The 16,686-nt window shown below is 32.8% G+C and overlaps 1 protein-coding gene across 1 annotated transcript in view; it reads left to right on the top strand.

The window, feature by feature from the left end:
• Positions 1 to 16,686, top strand: part of LOC143224054 (degenerin-like protein unc-105) — a 58,140-nt gene that overhangs the window by 26,284 nt on the left and 15,170 nt on the right. The window contains exons 8-9 of the mRNA XM_076452517.1: positions 282 to 380; positions 5,325 to 5,442. Of these exons, the coding sequence (XP_076308632.1) occupies positions 282 to 380; positions 5,325 to 5,442 (217 nt within the window). The remainder of the gene's footprint in view (positions 1 to 281; positions 381 to 5,324; positions 5,443 to 16,686) is intronic.

Genomic DNA, 16,686 nt, shown 5'->3' with positions numbered 1-16,686 from the left:
ATTACACCATGTGCATTTAGTCTACCACTTGTATCGAAACTCGGTCTTTATCATGTAAAATACGAAGATATTCTATTGAGCCAGCGAGGAACGAAAAAAGAAAACAAAAACAGATATAACGTTTCTATCACTGACGCGAAACGATATACCTGTTTATAAAATTCGTTTTTCTTTACTGTAAAACAGTAGTGTGTCATATAATAACACTTGCAATCAGCAAATAAACTCAAATCTAAATTATTAGTTTAAACTTTGTTTACAATATTCTTGTGATTAAACAGAAAACGTCACTGATGCTAGAACCACCGTACCAAACGAACTGTACAAACTATGATAAGATTGGTACAACACCAGCAAGACCAGGACTTTTGGAAGAAAATGTGAGAATGTTTTTGTTTCTATAATAGATTTGTAAAAATTTTTCTCGCAATTCTTACTACTAGCTTTCGGTGAAGGAAGTTTTATAATTATGTTTGTGTTACCGTTAGCTTCTAATGAATAACATAGACAATGTTGAACATGTTGCTTTACAATAAGTTTCTTTATATTTTGTGAGAAACGTGACGAGAATCATCTACTTATATTTAACCTCTTCCACACTACAGTATTAGTTAAAAAACAATAACAATATAAGACTAAATCTGACCGTTATAAAATATGTAGGTGTGTTGACATTGTTTCAGTTGTAACTGATTGTTGTACTATGAATGTTTCCTTTAATTAGAGATGACCAATGAGTACTATTTTAATCCTCTCTGTAATCCTTTATTAACATGAGAAACGGACTATTTTATGGCGACGTCAAGATATTCTTAAAAACTGTATTTTTAGAAGCATGTTGTGTGGTAACATGAACTTTTTTTGTTTCTAGTTACTTAAATCTTCAAACTTTATTTGATAAGATGAAACTTATTCAATAAAATTTAATAATTCTGATGACATTGATGAAGATAACCTTGAGAAAATAAGTCGGCAAAAATGTCCTTAATAACTTTCGAAACTCATATTTCTTGTTTGTGTGAAACTTGTTTGTAAGTTTAGTGTTAAATCATGTATTAAATTAATTTTTTACAATGTCATTAATAATGCCACATTTTATAATATATTTAGTACTCGAATGGTTACTTGTAATTAGAATGTTGACGTTGTTCATCTTTGTAATGGAAGTTAGGTTTAGGGATAAAAAGAGATATATTAGTCCACCTGGGCTACGTCATCTTCTGAACTAAATTAAAACTATAAAGCAAATAAATCAAGGAAAATGTTGAAGCCAGCATTCATGTACTTATCAAGATTTATCTTAAACGATCTTAAATTTACTGTCTCTACAACATCTTAAGGGAACCCACCATCTTAGAATAACAAACCTGTCTTGATTGAAGATGACTTCTACGCTGCCAAAATTTACATTTGTGTCCTATAATTCACACCTTTAGATATGAAACAAAGATGATGCATCAACAAATCAATTTTCATTACAAACACTTCAATCAGATTCACTCTAGTTCTTCCTTTTTCAGATAAACAATTTGGGAGATTTCTGCCTCTCTTCATTTTGCAACCTCTCCATCAAATATACCATTTTAGAAATCCTCCTTTGAGTACTTTCTGTTCAATGTCCTTTCTGAAGTAACTGAGCACAATACTTCAAATCTCGTCTGTACAATCGCATTATAACCTCTTCAGGCTTGTATTCAATACTTCTCCAAATACAACCTAAAATCCTGTTTACCCCACCACTAATAACAGCACACCTCTTATAGGGCTATCGAGTATGATCAACTATTACATCCTGATCCATTTCTTTTATAACACCGTTAAGGTTATTCCCGTCCAAATTATACTTATACTTGAAATTATGAAAACCCATATACATTACCTTACATTTATTATAATTAAAAACCATTGTGTCATTTATTTCTTCAAGTCATTAAATGATATAAATGTTAAATCAGCTACATCCTCTTCACAGCTAGAAACACTCAAGATCTTAATATTGTCTGCAAATTTAAGTTATTTATTGAACATTTTTTTCATCTATGTTATTTATATAAATCAAAAAGTACAATAGTCCTAAGGTTGAGCCCTAAAGTACCTCACATGGGACACTAATCTAGTTTACGTGAACCCCATTTATAAGAAGCCTCTACTTTCTTTCATCCAGCCACTCTTCTCTCCAAGTTCCTAACTTATCTCCCGTACTTAGAAAGATATTTTTTACAAGCCTCTTATGTGGCTACCTTATCATATGCTTTCTGTAAATCCAGATTAACTAAATCTATACCTTTATAGTCATCTATATAGGCAGTAGCTCTTGCAAGATGTGCCAAAAGAATTGTGAAGGAATAGTTTCCCTGAGAGAAACAATATTGAGCACCTAATAAAATGTTACACTTTCTGATGTGCCTTTCAAATTATCCTTTACTACTTTCGTAAACGTTTTCCACAACTGAAGTAAGTATCGTGGGTTAATAATTACTGGGACATATTTATCACCTTCTTTGAAAAGAACAGTGAGATTATCCAACTTCCAAACCTCTTGTGCCTGCTTTCTATTTAAGGACTGACAAAAATTGTTGTATGTGGCTCACAAATCCGATCTTTAACCTTCTTCAAAACAGCTTGGGAAATATTATCTGGCCCAGGAAATTTATCGTTTTTAAAATTTCCTTATTATGCTAATCTTGTTTGATCTTTTCCTATCAACTAATCAAGGTAAAATCTAAAAAAAAGCAGATATTATTTGTGCAGCCATTTTATAACCATAAATTTCAAGTCTTCTATTATCATTTCTCAAAGATTCTAATATTTTGTTTATTCATAGTTTAGTATTTAAAGAAATTATTGCTGTTAATCTTTTCATCTTCAGTTAATTTTTTTCCATGTATTCTTTCATATATCCTAATTATCTTTTAGATATCCTTATTATATTTTAGACATCCTAATCATCTTTCAAATGATTAAAATTATATTTATTTCCTCTCATTTTATCCCTTCGTGTTTGTTACTTACAGCCACTTGTTTTTTCAGTAAGGAGCATCTTTACCTTCAATATTAAAAAAAAAACCAAAATCTTTGAACATTTCCGTAATTTATCAGTCTTAAAATTCGCAACAGATAATTCTTGTCTGAAGTTTTCTTTTTAACTTTCTGACAAAAATATTGTTATTCTAGATTTCTATACCCAGCAAAACATCAAACCTAAGATAGAAGTAACTTGATCAGATGTTCTTCAGTTTCCATCCTCTTCTCGTCTAATCCTATATTGAAAATTAATAACAAATTGAAACTACTGTTATTTATAGTAGGTTTCTTGACAATTGATTAATAAATTCATCTTGAGCAGTTGCCAAAAACCTTTCTCGCTTGTTGTTTGACTCGAGCAATTCCCAATCAATATGTCTGAAATTGAAATCATGTAAAATTATAACTTCATTTCCAGCCCAAATATTAATTTCATCAGTTTCATCCGGTGATGTGTTACGAATTCCCACAAAAAAAAACACATTTCTTTTTATTCTATTTCCTAAATAGACACCAAAATGTATTCACTCTTTTTGCTGTTATCTTTCTTACTCTCAACCTAAACAGCATGAAGCTCACAGTTTACATATAGAGCCACATATCCCTTTATTCACTGTTCACATTAAATAATCTATAACAATACATTTACAAAAATGTTTGTCATCAGAATCATCTGTGGTCCAACGTGTTCCAGTGATTAATATTATATTAAACTCATCCATTCTTACCAGTGATCTAAAGTAATCTAGTTTATTCCCTAAACCTCTACCATTACAATAGTAAAATTATGTCTGTACTTATAACTCTTAAAATTAATCTCAACGTTTTCGATTTCTTATTATTTTTGGATTTATTTTATCTTGACCCTTTGACCCTCATCAGTGTCTAGTCCCAGTTTAAAACTTCTTTCACAGCTTAGTCAATAGCTTTAGAAAACAATCCATCCTCTACCATATTTAAGTGTAAGCCATCCATTCTAGAAAAGCTCCTTTCTTTCACTGAACTGATCCCAGAAGTACAAATAGCCTATATGATCATCCTAGCGTACTAACAAAACTTGGAATTTAACCCTAGTAACCCACTTATAACTTCATATCCACAATTATTTTTCATCAGTATCCCTGACAAAATTAAGTTATATCCCTTTTCTTTAAATATCTGTATCAACAAAAATTTCCTTTGTTATAGCTCCCTTTGTAAAATATGTTGTCAACGAATCACTATAACTATAACTTCCTTATCATCCACATCCTTTCCTGACCCTTTGTTTTCCTTCCCTCTAATCTCTCCTCATCTGCAAAATCATACCTTTCAATTTGTATCAATTTTCGAAATTTCAAAAAGAGTCAAAATACAAGTGATGTCGAGAAACCCACTTGTTGAGAAATTTATATGCAAAAACGGCTCGTTTGGGTTGAGAAAATATTTTACATAGAAGAGCGAACAACGTTTCGACCTTCTTCGGTCATCGTCAGGTTCACAAATATATTCCTGACATCAGCAAACAAATAACCAACATTTGGCAAAAATTAGTAACAAAATATGACATTCCAGTTAATACCAAATTTATTCAAAAACCAGGCACAAAACTGAGGTCTATACTATGTAAAACTACACTGACAAACACAACACCAACATTATTTATAAAATACAATGTGATAACTGCCACGACTTCTATATTGAGAAACAAGTAGAAAATGGAAACCAGATTCAAAGAACATAAAAGTCACCTTCACACGTTTTCGAACACTGCAAGTCAAATAAACACAACATAACCATAGAAAACACTCAAATACTAAATAAAGAAACAAACATAAACAAACGCAAAATTAAAGAAGCCTTACTTATACAACAACTTAAACCCAAAATAAACCAATATAAAGGAACGCCTTTATACCTATATTAATATAATAAAATAAATAAAATTATATATTCAAACATCTAATACCGCCCTCTACATTTCGACACACAGTTACACAACCCCTTTCAAACATGTGGTCAGCTTCCGGTCAGTTACCTCTTTCTTTGTGAACCTGACGATGACCGAAGAAGGTCGGAACGTTGTTCGCTCTTCTATGTAAAATATTTTCTCAACCCAAACGAGCCGTTTTTGCATATAAAAGAGTCAAAATACAGTTCCACCGTCACTTTTGGTTGTTATTGATATTGAAAATTGGATTAACATATCTTACTTAACGCTCACTGAATTTTAATCTTACACTAAAAATAAAAGTTGTGACTAACTTTGTAAGATTTTAATTGTCCATGTGCTAATCTTGTTTTTTGGTTCTTTTTTACAGTTGTGTGAAATGGAATGTCTCGAGAATGTAACGTTGGACGCATGTGGATCTGTATGTCCTCAGACGTCTCCTTTTACACTGGAGTCTAAAATCAAAATGGGAAGAAATGCACGATCGAGTAAGATAACATGTTTCTTTATTAATTGTTAACAACGAACTATTTATGTTCTGTTTATCAGGGCTTTCTAAAACTAATTTTTAGTGATATAAGTTAAGAAACTTGCCCTCAAGCTACTATGTAGTGGTTAGGCTTTTCAACTTTATAACTACTATGGAAAGATGATTTATTGTTACAATGGTACAATATAAGTACTATCTAGGTGGCCCTGTAGTAGAGCTGAGTGTCATGCAGATCATAACTGAGGTTCAAGTATGTAGAAAGATCGAAATACTTCTTGCACTAAAACCAAATATAGTTCTCGGACATATTACACACATACGCATCTTTATATATATACATACATACACACAAACAAAACGAAAACAACATTATAATAACACAAAAAATCAGAATTATTTTCCTTTTCCCAATACTCTTCGTTAAGTCATAACATCCAAATATCTTAGGGATGTCAGTTAAGGTAAGGAGACGCTTGAATCCGGTTCGTCTCAACTCCTATTGCCTTTTGCTGCTTGTAGTCAGTTGTGGGAAGGCAGTTACCCTCAATAAGTAGAAGTAACCTTAAATTACATTTAACCCACACAAAAATTCTAGGATGTAAATATCCCAACATACATACTTGTTTTTAATACAATAAAACAAAAAGCAAAATATATTATTACAGTAGAAATTGATCGCCCTTTGTTTTTACAAAACCTCCAACTTATACTTTTCTATTTAATAATAAGTCAGATTAAACTGAACTAAAAACTTCAATAACTCGAACCTAATTCCTCCTTTTGAGGCAAGACGAGCTGACTGAAGTTGGTCTTTCCGCCCAAGTATATAGAAGAAATATCTAAATAAATTGGTCAGTTTCCGAGTGTTATTTGATGTAACTATCCCGCCCTCTATATCTTTATCAAGGTAGTTTTCCCGAAAGAAAGTTTAATTTTATTTTAATTTCATATTTATTATAAAATGTATGATCGTTTTTAATACACCTGTTCTAATAACCACTCACTAAATTTAAATTAGAAAGCGCTGAGCATAGTCTTATTTTTCAACTTTGAAGTGTTAACGAAAAATTTACACCTAAATAACTAAAATAACTCATGAACCTCGTTAACCTTTATTAATTTCCACGAGTCTTTTCTTTAGACGTATTTCCCTTATCTCTTGTTTGTGGTTAAATCTTCCTCTTCAATCTATGGAATGTCTTGTGATTCCTATAATTATTTCCTTCGATTACTATTTCATTTTACTGAGATACTATTTTATTAACGAGCAAGTTTGTGTTCATTATTTTACTACATTTATATTTTTAAATCTTAACATCTCATCTTATCCAATCAAATAATACAAATGTTTGATTCACTTACGTAATTTTATCGTCCTGAAAAGGATGCTTATTTTACAACAACTAAATATAACAAATAAATGACTCACTGTTTATCAATAGGTTTGTATAGAGAATTCACTCACAGATAAAATTTCTTTTTCAATATATCTTGAGATCACGTGATGTTTAGATCATCGTCTGTGAGATACTCGTCACGTGGTCAATCATACAAGCAGTGTAGACAATGACATGTAATAGCTTTAGACAAACAGAATTTCATACAAACATAATAACTTGTAAATGAGATGGCTATCATACATACTTAACAAAATAATTTTACTGTATAAGCATCATAGTTTAAAATCCTAATTAATTAACCTTCTTGCAAATTATATTAATTAACACACAGTCTATAAGATTTATATCGTTTATAAATGATGTTCAAGAATCTGTCAAAGTTCAATTTAATTATATCATGTACTTTAATTCTCTCGTGTTATAATTTCCACAGACTCAGAAAATAGAATTAACAGATATGAAACAATATTATAGTAACAAATAAAAATCACTTTTACTATGTATAAGATCATATGCCCTCGAAAGAAGGCTAATTTTCATACTTATCTTCATAAGTCACTTCAGTTTGAAGGACTTTTGTCAGTAACAATTATTGTTGTTACTTCCTTATCTAGGGCATTTTTTTACTCAGTGTTTATTGATAAAACAATTGTGCTGCTTTCAGATCATCATTAAATCTAAACACCAATTGCATGTTGATAAACCTTAATGTATCATCATGATTTGATAGACGCCTTCATCTCTACGGTGGCCCGGCATGGCCTAGCGCGTAAGGCGTGCGACTCGTAATCCGAGGGTCGCGGGTTCGCGTCGCGCTAAACATGCTCGCCCTCCCAGCCGTGGGGGTGTATAATGTGACGGTCAATCCCACTATTCGTTGGTAAAGAGTAGCCCAAGAGTTGGCGGTGGGTGGTGATGACTAGCTGCCTTCCCTCTAGTCTTACACTGCTAAATTAGGGACGGCTAGCACAGATAGCCCTCGAGTAGCTTTGTGCGAAATTTCCAAACAAACAAACAAACAAACATCTCTACGGCATATCCACCTAGTTTGGCGCCCTCTCTCCATTTTAACTTGTACTAACAATGCATCCTATAGCAATCTTCAATGAAGGTAATCATGTCTGATGACAACATCATCTTCCCCACACTTGTTCCACCCTCCTGTGGCTTTGTCTGCCAAGTAAAGGTTAATATTTCTAACATACCAATAATTATTTTTAGCCTAATTCCTTTATAACTCGGTATTTACCGTCTCATTAAGGACGTCTGCCGAATACGTCGCAATAACAGAAGTTGAAAAGTTTTTATTACACATGACAATTCATTCATTATTATATTTTGTCCTTTTTCACGTCTTACTGCTACAGTATTGTTAGAAAAATTCAAAAGGACTTAATGAGTTTAAATAAAAAACTTTATGATGAACTACAGTGTATTAAAATGGTATTCACCTTTTACATTCACTGGATCTCTTTTGGAGAGAACAATTTTTCTTTTGGCACAATTTGTCAAGATGTTGGACGTATTGATCTTGTACTTTTATTTCTTTATTGAATTTCACGCAAAACTACATGAGGGCTGTCTGTACTACCTGTCGCTAATTTAGCAGTGAGAGACTAGAGAGAAGTCAGTCTAATTATTCACAACCCACCTCCAAATTTTGATTACTCTTTTAGCAACGAATAGAAGGACTGATCAAAACATTATAATGCACCAATAGTTGCAAGGGCGAGCAGGTTTGGTGAGACGGAAATTTGATCTCCTAACCCTAAGAACTTACTGGATGCCACAGTCTTGTAAACAATGACAACGAATGGTCGATTGGGTATATGCCTTTTTTCTGCATGCTTTTGATTTTGAGCCCAAATAATATATTGTAGAATTCACGTAACCATCGTTAAACCTTGAACTTTAAATTTGTAGAAGACATAAAATCGATTTTTAGGGATCTAATCTTTAAATGTTAAAACAATTACGTGTACGACATTTCGGTTTGAAAACGATTATAAACTTAATTTATGATAAATTTTCTCATTCAAAATAACTATAATCTTCTTCTTTAATTCTTTTGAATGTTTGTAAGATAAACCTAGAATGAAACTGTTAGATATACACGAATTTCCATTTATGTTAATACGAGAGTAATGAGTTAAGTATTTTACAGTCAGTGTTAAATTTAGTCATCTTTAGAAGCGATAGTTCATTTTACGTTTGCGTATTTAACTGTTTTTGGGTGGTTAATTATTTAGAAACTGGTGATAGTTATATTGTTGTGTTATATTTTTAGAAACTTCTGGATTTATTGTTGTTTCAATTGAGTATAAAAGCATCCTAATATCCAATAGTGTGTAGTTATTTTCTTTCTTCTAACGAAGTGTAAATATATGTTAAAAGTTTAGCTAGATAATTATAACCAGACTGAGTTAGTTTAGTCATGAATAATATATATTGACAAATACCAAAGAGAATTGATCAACTTTTGTCTTGTATTGACAGTAAAGAAGAATAAATCATCTTGTTAAACTATGCTCTGAAGTAACTTAAGCAATTTGTGTGGATGTTGATGAAAAAGATACATTTACTGAAAACTCTGGATACAACTGCAGTAATCAACATATATATAAATATATAGTTTTAAAACAAGTAAACTGTATGATGTGTGTTTCCTATTAAAGTTTATCGTCAACAAGTCAAAGATATCTGATGTAAATAATTGGGTAATACAAAAAGAAAAACTTACAATGACGAGCCAGTCAGGATCTACAATGGTAAATGACAGTAGAAGCAGGCTTAAACAACAGCGACAAATAGTATTTTATACACAAAGCAGTAGGAATAGCAAAATAATGTATGGGTTTTAACCACACTAGATAACTCCATTAACTTACTTTGATAAGTTAATAGAAAGGAACAGTCGACGTAGGCTTAATGATATTGATCTAATAGAACGTGTTAATGATATTGATCTAATAGAACGTGTTAAACAACAGAGAGAGCTAGAAATATGAGTAAAAAGAGAAAGAATAAAATGATATTGACTGAATTAAAGTGAATATTAAGACTGAATTAAAGTATATTTTCAAAAATAATTAAAGAGAAACATTAAAAAGAGAAAAAATAAAGCAAGTTCAAATCACCAAGTTCACCCAGAAAGAAGATAGATGACCCATGAATGAGAAAGAAGTCAAAACCAGTTGCTCAAATTTGAGAAGCAGAAACATTAGTGATTTCTAATAGCGGAACGAACAATTTGCTCAAAATCAGAAAAGTGAGACAAAGGCGAATGAGCTGTTTGTTTCAACTTCTTTCTGACAGTAAAATACCTTTTAGTTTGTGCAGGCAGCCGTCAAATGGTTCCGACAGCTATGACAAGTTAAAAGTGGCCATCATGAAAGGCTATGAACTTATCAAGTGAATTGTTTTCTCGAATTTTAACGAAGTAATATTGACACTGAAGAAACTGTATTTCAGTGTTTTACACATTTACATCGATACTTCACAAGGTCAAGTGTGAAAATAGTTTTGAAGTACTGGTAAATCTAATAATAAATGAACATTTCAAGTGTTTCAGTTACATGTCACTGTTCTTAAAATACGTGAACGAGACAGTCAAGCTGGCAGGACAGTGTGTGAAATCCAATGGAGAAAATATAACTAGCACGATCAAGAATAACCAGTAAAAGTCAGAACCAGTGGCGACTGCCCAGAAGCAGGGTAATAAGAAATGAAAGACAAATGGGAGAAGAGATGTTTATATTTTTTAAAAAATGTGTGCATTGTGAATGAGTGCAAGTCTGTCACTAACAAGCAACAGCGGAAATCTCAACATCTGTAAACACTTATAAGGATTTTCTTGGTGAGTTTCAAAAAATAGTGACTATCAACACAAATGCTGCTGGCAGAAAACAATAGAACAGATAAATCTTTCAGCTTGACCAAAAGAAGGAATTACTATCATCATATTTTAACAGTGAATGATTAATGGTTATCAGATAGGCCAACAGTTCCTGTAGTGATAAGACTATGTGAGAAACATTGAGAGTGCCAACAAGTCACAACATACCAATAGGTGAAGGTTATACCAGGGACAAGAAAGTGAAAGTCCTTCGAGACACTGGTTGCAGTGAAGAGAACTAGTCTAGTACCTAATAAGCGCATGACAGACACGGTGCATCAGTGTGTTCTGATTGACGAAACAGTGGCAAGGTTTCCCATAGAAGCATAAATATGTACACTACATACAATGTGGGAGACCTTGATATCATGGATACGGAGGCACGCATCTATGACTTGATGATTGGTAATATACCAGGGAGTATAGGTTCTGAGAAAATATACAGAAAAAAGACTAATGAGGTATCTGAGTTATCGGAAGAGCACAATAAAAAACTGAGCAAGACATTAATTATCTGGAAGATGAGGTCCTCACTGTAGGTCTACAGATTGAAAGAAGCACAAAAGAAATAACCTTTCCTACAGAAATTTTGGGTCAGTGTCCTAGAAAAATTCGAACTCAAGACAAAGGAAGAAATCGACTTACAGAATTGAGAACTGGAAAAGCATGCTATACCACATCTATCAAGGCAGTTACACTGGGGAAGTTAAGGAGATAATATCTTCAACAAAGAAACGGTCTCAAGGGATGAAGATAGCTCATAATTCAATTGTGGGAGGACAGCTAGCAGAAAAGATAAAAAGGCAAACAAAATTACCATGAAGACTGGGAGTTGTCTGAGGTATGACCAAATTATACAAATTGTGTGACAGCTGCTAAAGAAGAGTACTTAGGCAGAATGAAGTGCCTGTCATAAAAGAGACATTATACAGTATATATATATGTATATTTGACCAGAGCGACTATGATGTTCTGACAACGTTCAACTATGCGACACATTACCCAGAAGCAATGAAATTGCCGAAGATGGAAACAGCGACAGTAGCAGAATCCCTCGTAGTGTAGGCTCTTTAAAAGATGTTTGGGTGACAGACTAACCCATTTCACCTGAAAACTGATGCAAAAGGTGGCAGCCTCATCATTACTGGGCAGTTCTTTACCCCGGATAAAATGAACTTTGAGAAAGAGACAACAGAATCTTAAAGAGCTTGCTGAAGAAGATATTTCTGGTACTTGCAGGTTGTATTAGTTGCTTACCGATAAGTTCCACAAGCGAGTACAGTATTTCACTCTTTAAATGAATGTACGTGGGACAGTAAAAGAGTTTATGTTCATGTTGAAATAGCTATTGACAGAAGATTGAGACACATAAGTGAAGAACACATACCAGAACATTTTAGACCTCAGACACCAACAAGAAGATACTAGTCAACTCTATGGAGAATATTTGTATGAATGTATGATCAGTTGTATTATGTGAAAAGAATTTGACTACAAAACATCTTAGTTCACTTGATAACTGAATAATTCTTAAACAGGACAAAGTTAATGGTGTAGTAATTTTTTAACAGATTATATGGTTAAAATGTTCGCACATTAAGTGATAAGTCTAAATTTAAGATATTTGGATCGGGTCTAACAGCAACAAAGGAAAGACGTTTACTGAATTATTTGTTAAAAATTGAAAAGAAACGATCAGAATTTATCTGTAAAAAATTTCACTTGTTTGCTCTCACTGTGGAATATTGTATGTAATAAATAGGTTAAATTGCCTTAATAGACCAACTTGGTCATATATCAGTACCTGCACTTATAAACTAGTTGGTGTCTTGGAATCTCATTTAAATAATAAATTTACAGTAACAAATAGCTGTGAGCTTTCGAAATACATGTGGAAACTGATTTTTAACAAGCGTGTCTTTGTTGCCAGTTTTGACACCAAACCCGTATTACAAACACTACGTTAAATGTAGTAATTAAATTTCTCGAACTTTGATATTGTTAGGTGTAAAACTGTTTTCATCAATTCAACATAATTTGTCACAAAATATACCAATATTTGTCATCAGGAACAATTTAACATGCACAAGAGTTGCACCAGGATTAACAACTTTGTTTCTTCTAAGCCATTATAAAAAAAGATGGTATTGAAGTTCTCCTGGATGATGTAAACAGTTTTATTACAGAAGATATGTCGAACAGTTATACCACAGAAGATTGACTGGGCAATATTTTCATTTTGAATATATTTTGTGTTTATTCATAGAACTTAGACAAGATATAAAGTTTTTGGTTTTACACAAGAGAAGATTTCCCGTGTTATGTATAACGGTATTATTAAGAAATATTTAAATACTGTGCAAGTTTTTCGTAACAATAAATACGTTAAAACTAAAGAAACATTTTATTGAATTTTTTCTTATGCTGGAAAGCAAAAGAATTGAAGAAAAATAACAAAGAGGTTTTCAACAAAAATAATCTACAAATTAATTTAGAATTGTTTTCATTTCCTATGTAAATATTCTTCAACTATCAGGATCCCTAAAACGTATCACTTTTATACTATTTATAAGTTTATATGCCCAAAGTGTATCCTTCAATATGCAGGATCTACAGTTTGTTATTGCAACTCAAGAACCAAAGACTATACACAAAATACGATTAATTAATCATTCATTCTCTTCGTTGTTTGCAATATTACATCCAATGAGTTTAACATTTTTGGAAGTGCGGTTTAGAAAGAAGCGCTACTTTCGATACAGGCTCGGTATGGCCAGGTGGTTTAGGCACTCGACTCGCCATCTGAGAGACGCGGGTTCCAATCCCCGTCACACCAAACATGCTCGCCCTTTCAGCCGCGGTTCGTTCTAATGAGTGGTCAATCCCACTGTTTGTTGGTAAAAGAGTAGCCCAAGAGTTGGCGGTGGGTGATGATGTCTAATTGCCTTCCCTCTAGTCTTACACTGCTAAATTTAGGACGGCTAGCGCTGATACTCCTCGTGTAACTTTGCACGAAATTCAAAATAAGCTAAACAGACCAATCTATCGATACAAAGGAAAATTATGAGTTAAATACAAACAAAACAGCGCCACCTTTGCTTCTAAAACTGCTGTCAGAACATAATTCAAGAATACCTAGTGAGCTTAAGCATTATCTTTAGACTATAATAAAACACACACATAAAAGAAGAATTCTTAGCTCTGAAACAGCCAGCTAACAAAAGGAATATCTGCGTTACGTGGCTTTATAACGGTACTGAAATTTTAATTTAGGAAAACTTTCAGTTCTAACAAACAAAATTCAAAGCCGCAATATAAATTTAACCCCGATTATTCAAAAACCGTGAATGTGTCTATTTTCTTATAACAAAGCCATACTGGGCTATCCGCTTTATCCACTGAGTGGAATGAAATACCTCATTGTAATTCCGAAGACTTAGAGCTTACCCAATGAGGGACTGTCTACAGATCTATTTCTGCTCTTTAAAGAACTGAATGTATTTTAGTTTTTAACACTTTTCATTGTATGTTTTATATTAATTTTAATATCAAATATTCTTTAAGTCGATATAATCTAAGATTTGTTGCAGATGTAACATGTGTAATTCTGAAATATTCATTAAACATACAACTGTAGCCTTGACTCTACCGTTCATGTCCAGACTTCATTCTCCAAAAATAAGTTTCAATTGTACTACAAAGTATTGTTGTCACATAACTAAAAATGACCTTGTTTTAGATCACTACTGCACATTATAAATAAATTCTATTACAATCTCAGTTACGGATGATTTATTAATTTAGAGTTTCAGATACACTATATGTTTCCTGTTACTTGTACATCCCGATTTGTATATTTACATAGGAATACTGTATTTGTTTTGTTATGTATGATTATTAATTTGTACATTACTTCAAGTATACTGTATTTGTTCTGTTATGTATAGATCTTGATTAGTACATTTCTTCAGTTATACTGTATTTGTTCTGTTATGTATTGATCTTGATTTGTACATTACTTCAAGTATACTGTATTTGTTCTATTATGTATAGATCTTGATTAGTACATTCCTTCAGTTATACTGTATTTGTTCTGTTATGTATAGATCTTGATTAGTACATTCCTTCAATTATACTGTATTTGTTCTATTATGTATAGATCTTGATTAGTACATTCCTTCAGTTATACTGTATTTGTTCTGTTATGTATAGATCTTGATTAGTACATTCCTTCAATTATACTGTATTTGTTCTATTATGTATAGATCTTGATTAGTACATTCCTTCGGTTATACTGTATTTGTTCTGTTATGTATAGATCTTGATTAGTACATTCCTTCAATTATACTGTATTTGTTCTATTATGTATAGATCTTGATTAGTACATTCCTTCAGTTATACTGTATTTGTTCTGTTATGTATAGATCTTGATTTGTACATTTCTTCAGTTATACTGTATTTGTTCTGTTATGTATAAATCTTGATTTGTACATTTCTTCAGTTATACTGTATTTGTTCTGTTATGTATAGATCTTGATTAGTACATTTCTTCAGTTATACTGTATTTGTTCTGTTATGTATAGATCTTGATTTGTACATTACTTCAAGTATACTGTATTTGTTCTGTTATGTATAGATCTTGATTTGTACATTACTTCAAGTATACTGTATTTGTTCTGTTATGTATAGATCTTGATTTGTACATTACTTCAAGTATACTGTATTTGTTCTGTTATGTATAGATCTTGATTTGTACATTTCTTCAGTTATACTGTATTTGTTCTGTTATGTATAGATCTTGATTTGTACATTTCTTCAGTTATACTGTATTTGTTCTGTTATGTATAGATCTTGATTTGTACATTTCTTCAGTTATACTGTATTTGTTCTGTTATGCATAGTTCTTGGTTCATACATTACTTCAAGTATACTGTATTTGTTCTGTTATGTATAGATTTTGATTTGTACATTACTTCAAGTATACTGTATTTGTTCTGTTATGTATAGATCTTGATTTGTACATTACTTCAAGTATATTATACATATTCTGTTATGCATAGTTCTTGGTTCATACATTTCTTCAAGTATACTATACAGTCATGTGAAAAAGTTATGACACCCTACGAAAGCCTGTGTATTTTTGTAACATTTTTGGATATATAGGTATTTAATCTCAATTTTAACGACACTGAGAGACTATAGGAATATTATATTATAGGAATGAAACTAAACAGTTAAAACTGAAGGAAACACTTTGCAAGATATACCCATTTACACATTTATACCCACATAAAATGGTTCAACTTACACACAGGTGTATCACACCAGGTGCACGTAATTAGAAGATCGTTACTCAGCATCTTGAATGAGTCTTGCCCTATTTAAACCTCAGACATTTAGTTTGGTGTTCTCCTGACTGTTGAAGTGCGAGTGAGCACCAGGTCTTTTTTTCGCTCGCCGCGTGATTTGTCGTGCTGTTATTTGCCGTGCCTGTTATGGGTGTTCGTGTTGTTTTGTTACCGGGTTCTGTATCGTGTTTACCGTCGACTGTGTGTCTTGGTCGTGTGGTGTGCGGGTCCCGTGCTGCTTAGCAGCCGTTTCGGGTGAGCGTGGACTGTGCAGTGTAGGTCGGTATGGCCACTGTCATCCGATCATACTCTGTTCGGCCGCGGCCTATCTGCTTCGTGGTGCCAGCGGCCTCGCTACCCTCGGCGGTTATAGACGCTTTGAACGCCGCTGTCGGGGGTAGTCACACTGAATGCCTTCAGCATTTTGGGGGTGGGCATTATGTGACAACGCTGTCATGCCTGTCGCCTACTAGACGTTTTGGATCCTCCCCTCGACAAGATTGGAGGCGATCTTCATTCTGGTGATCAGTGTACGCGGTCTCTGCGTGCGGTGCTGTCGGATTTCGCCTTTTCCGATGTCTGGTGTGCAATGCATGGAT

The sequence above is a fragment of the Tachypleus tridentatus genome, chromosome 8 (genome assembly GCF_004210375.1).
Source record: "Tachypleus tridentatus isolate NWPU-2018 chromosome 8, ASM421037v1, whole genome shotgun sequence".
In the NCBI taxonomy this organism is placed as follows: domain Eukaryota; kingdom Metazoa; phylum Arthropoda; class Merostomata; order Xiphosura; family Limulidae; genus Tachypleus; species Tachypleus tridentatus.
Note: the sequence above shows the minus strand (reverse complement) of the source record. Positions and strands in the feature narration are given on the sequence as shown.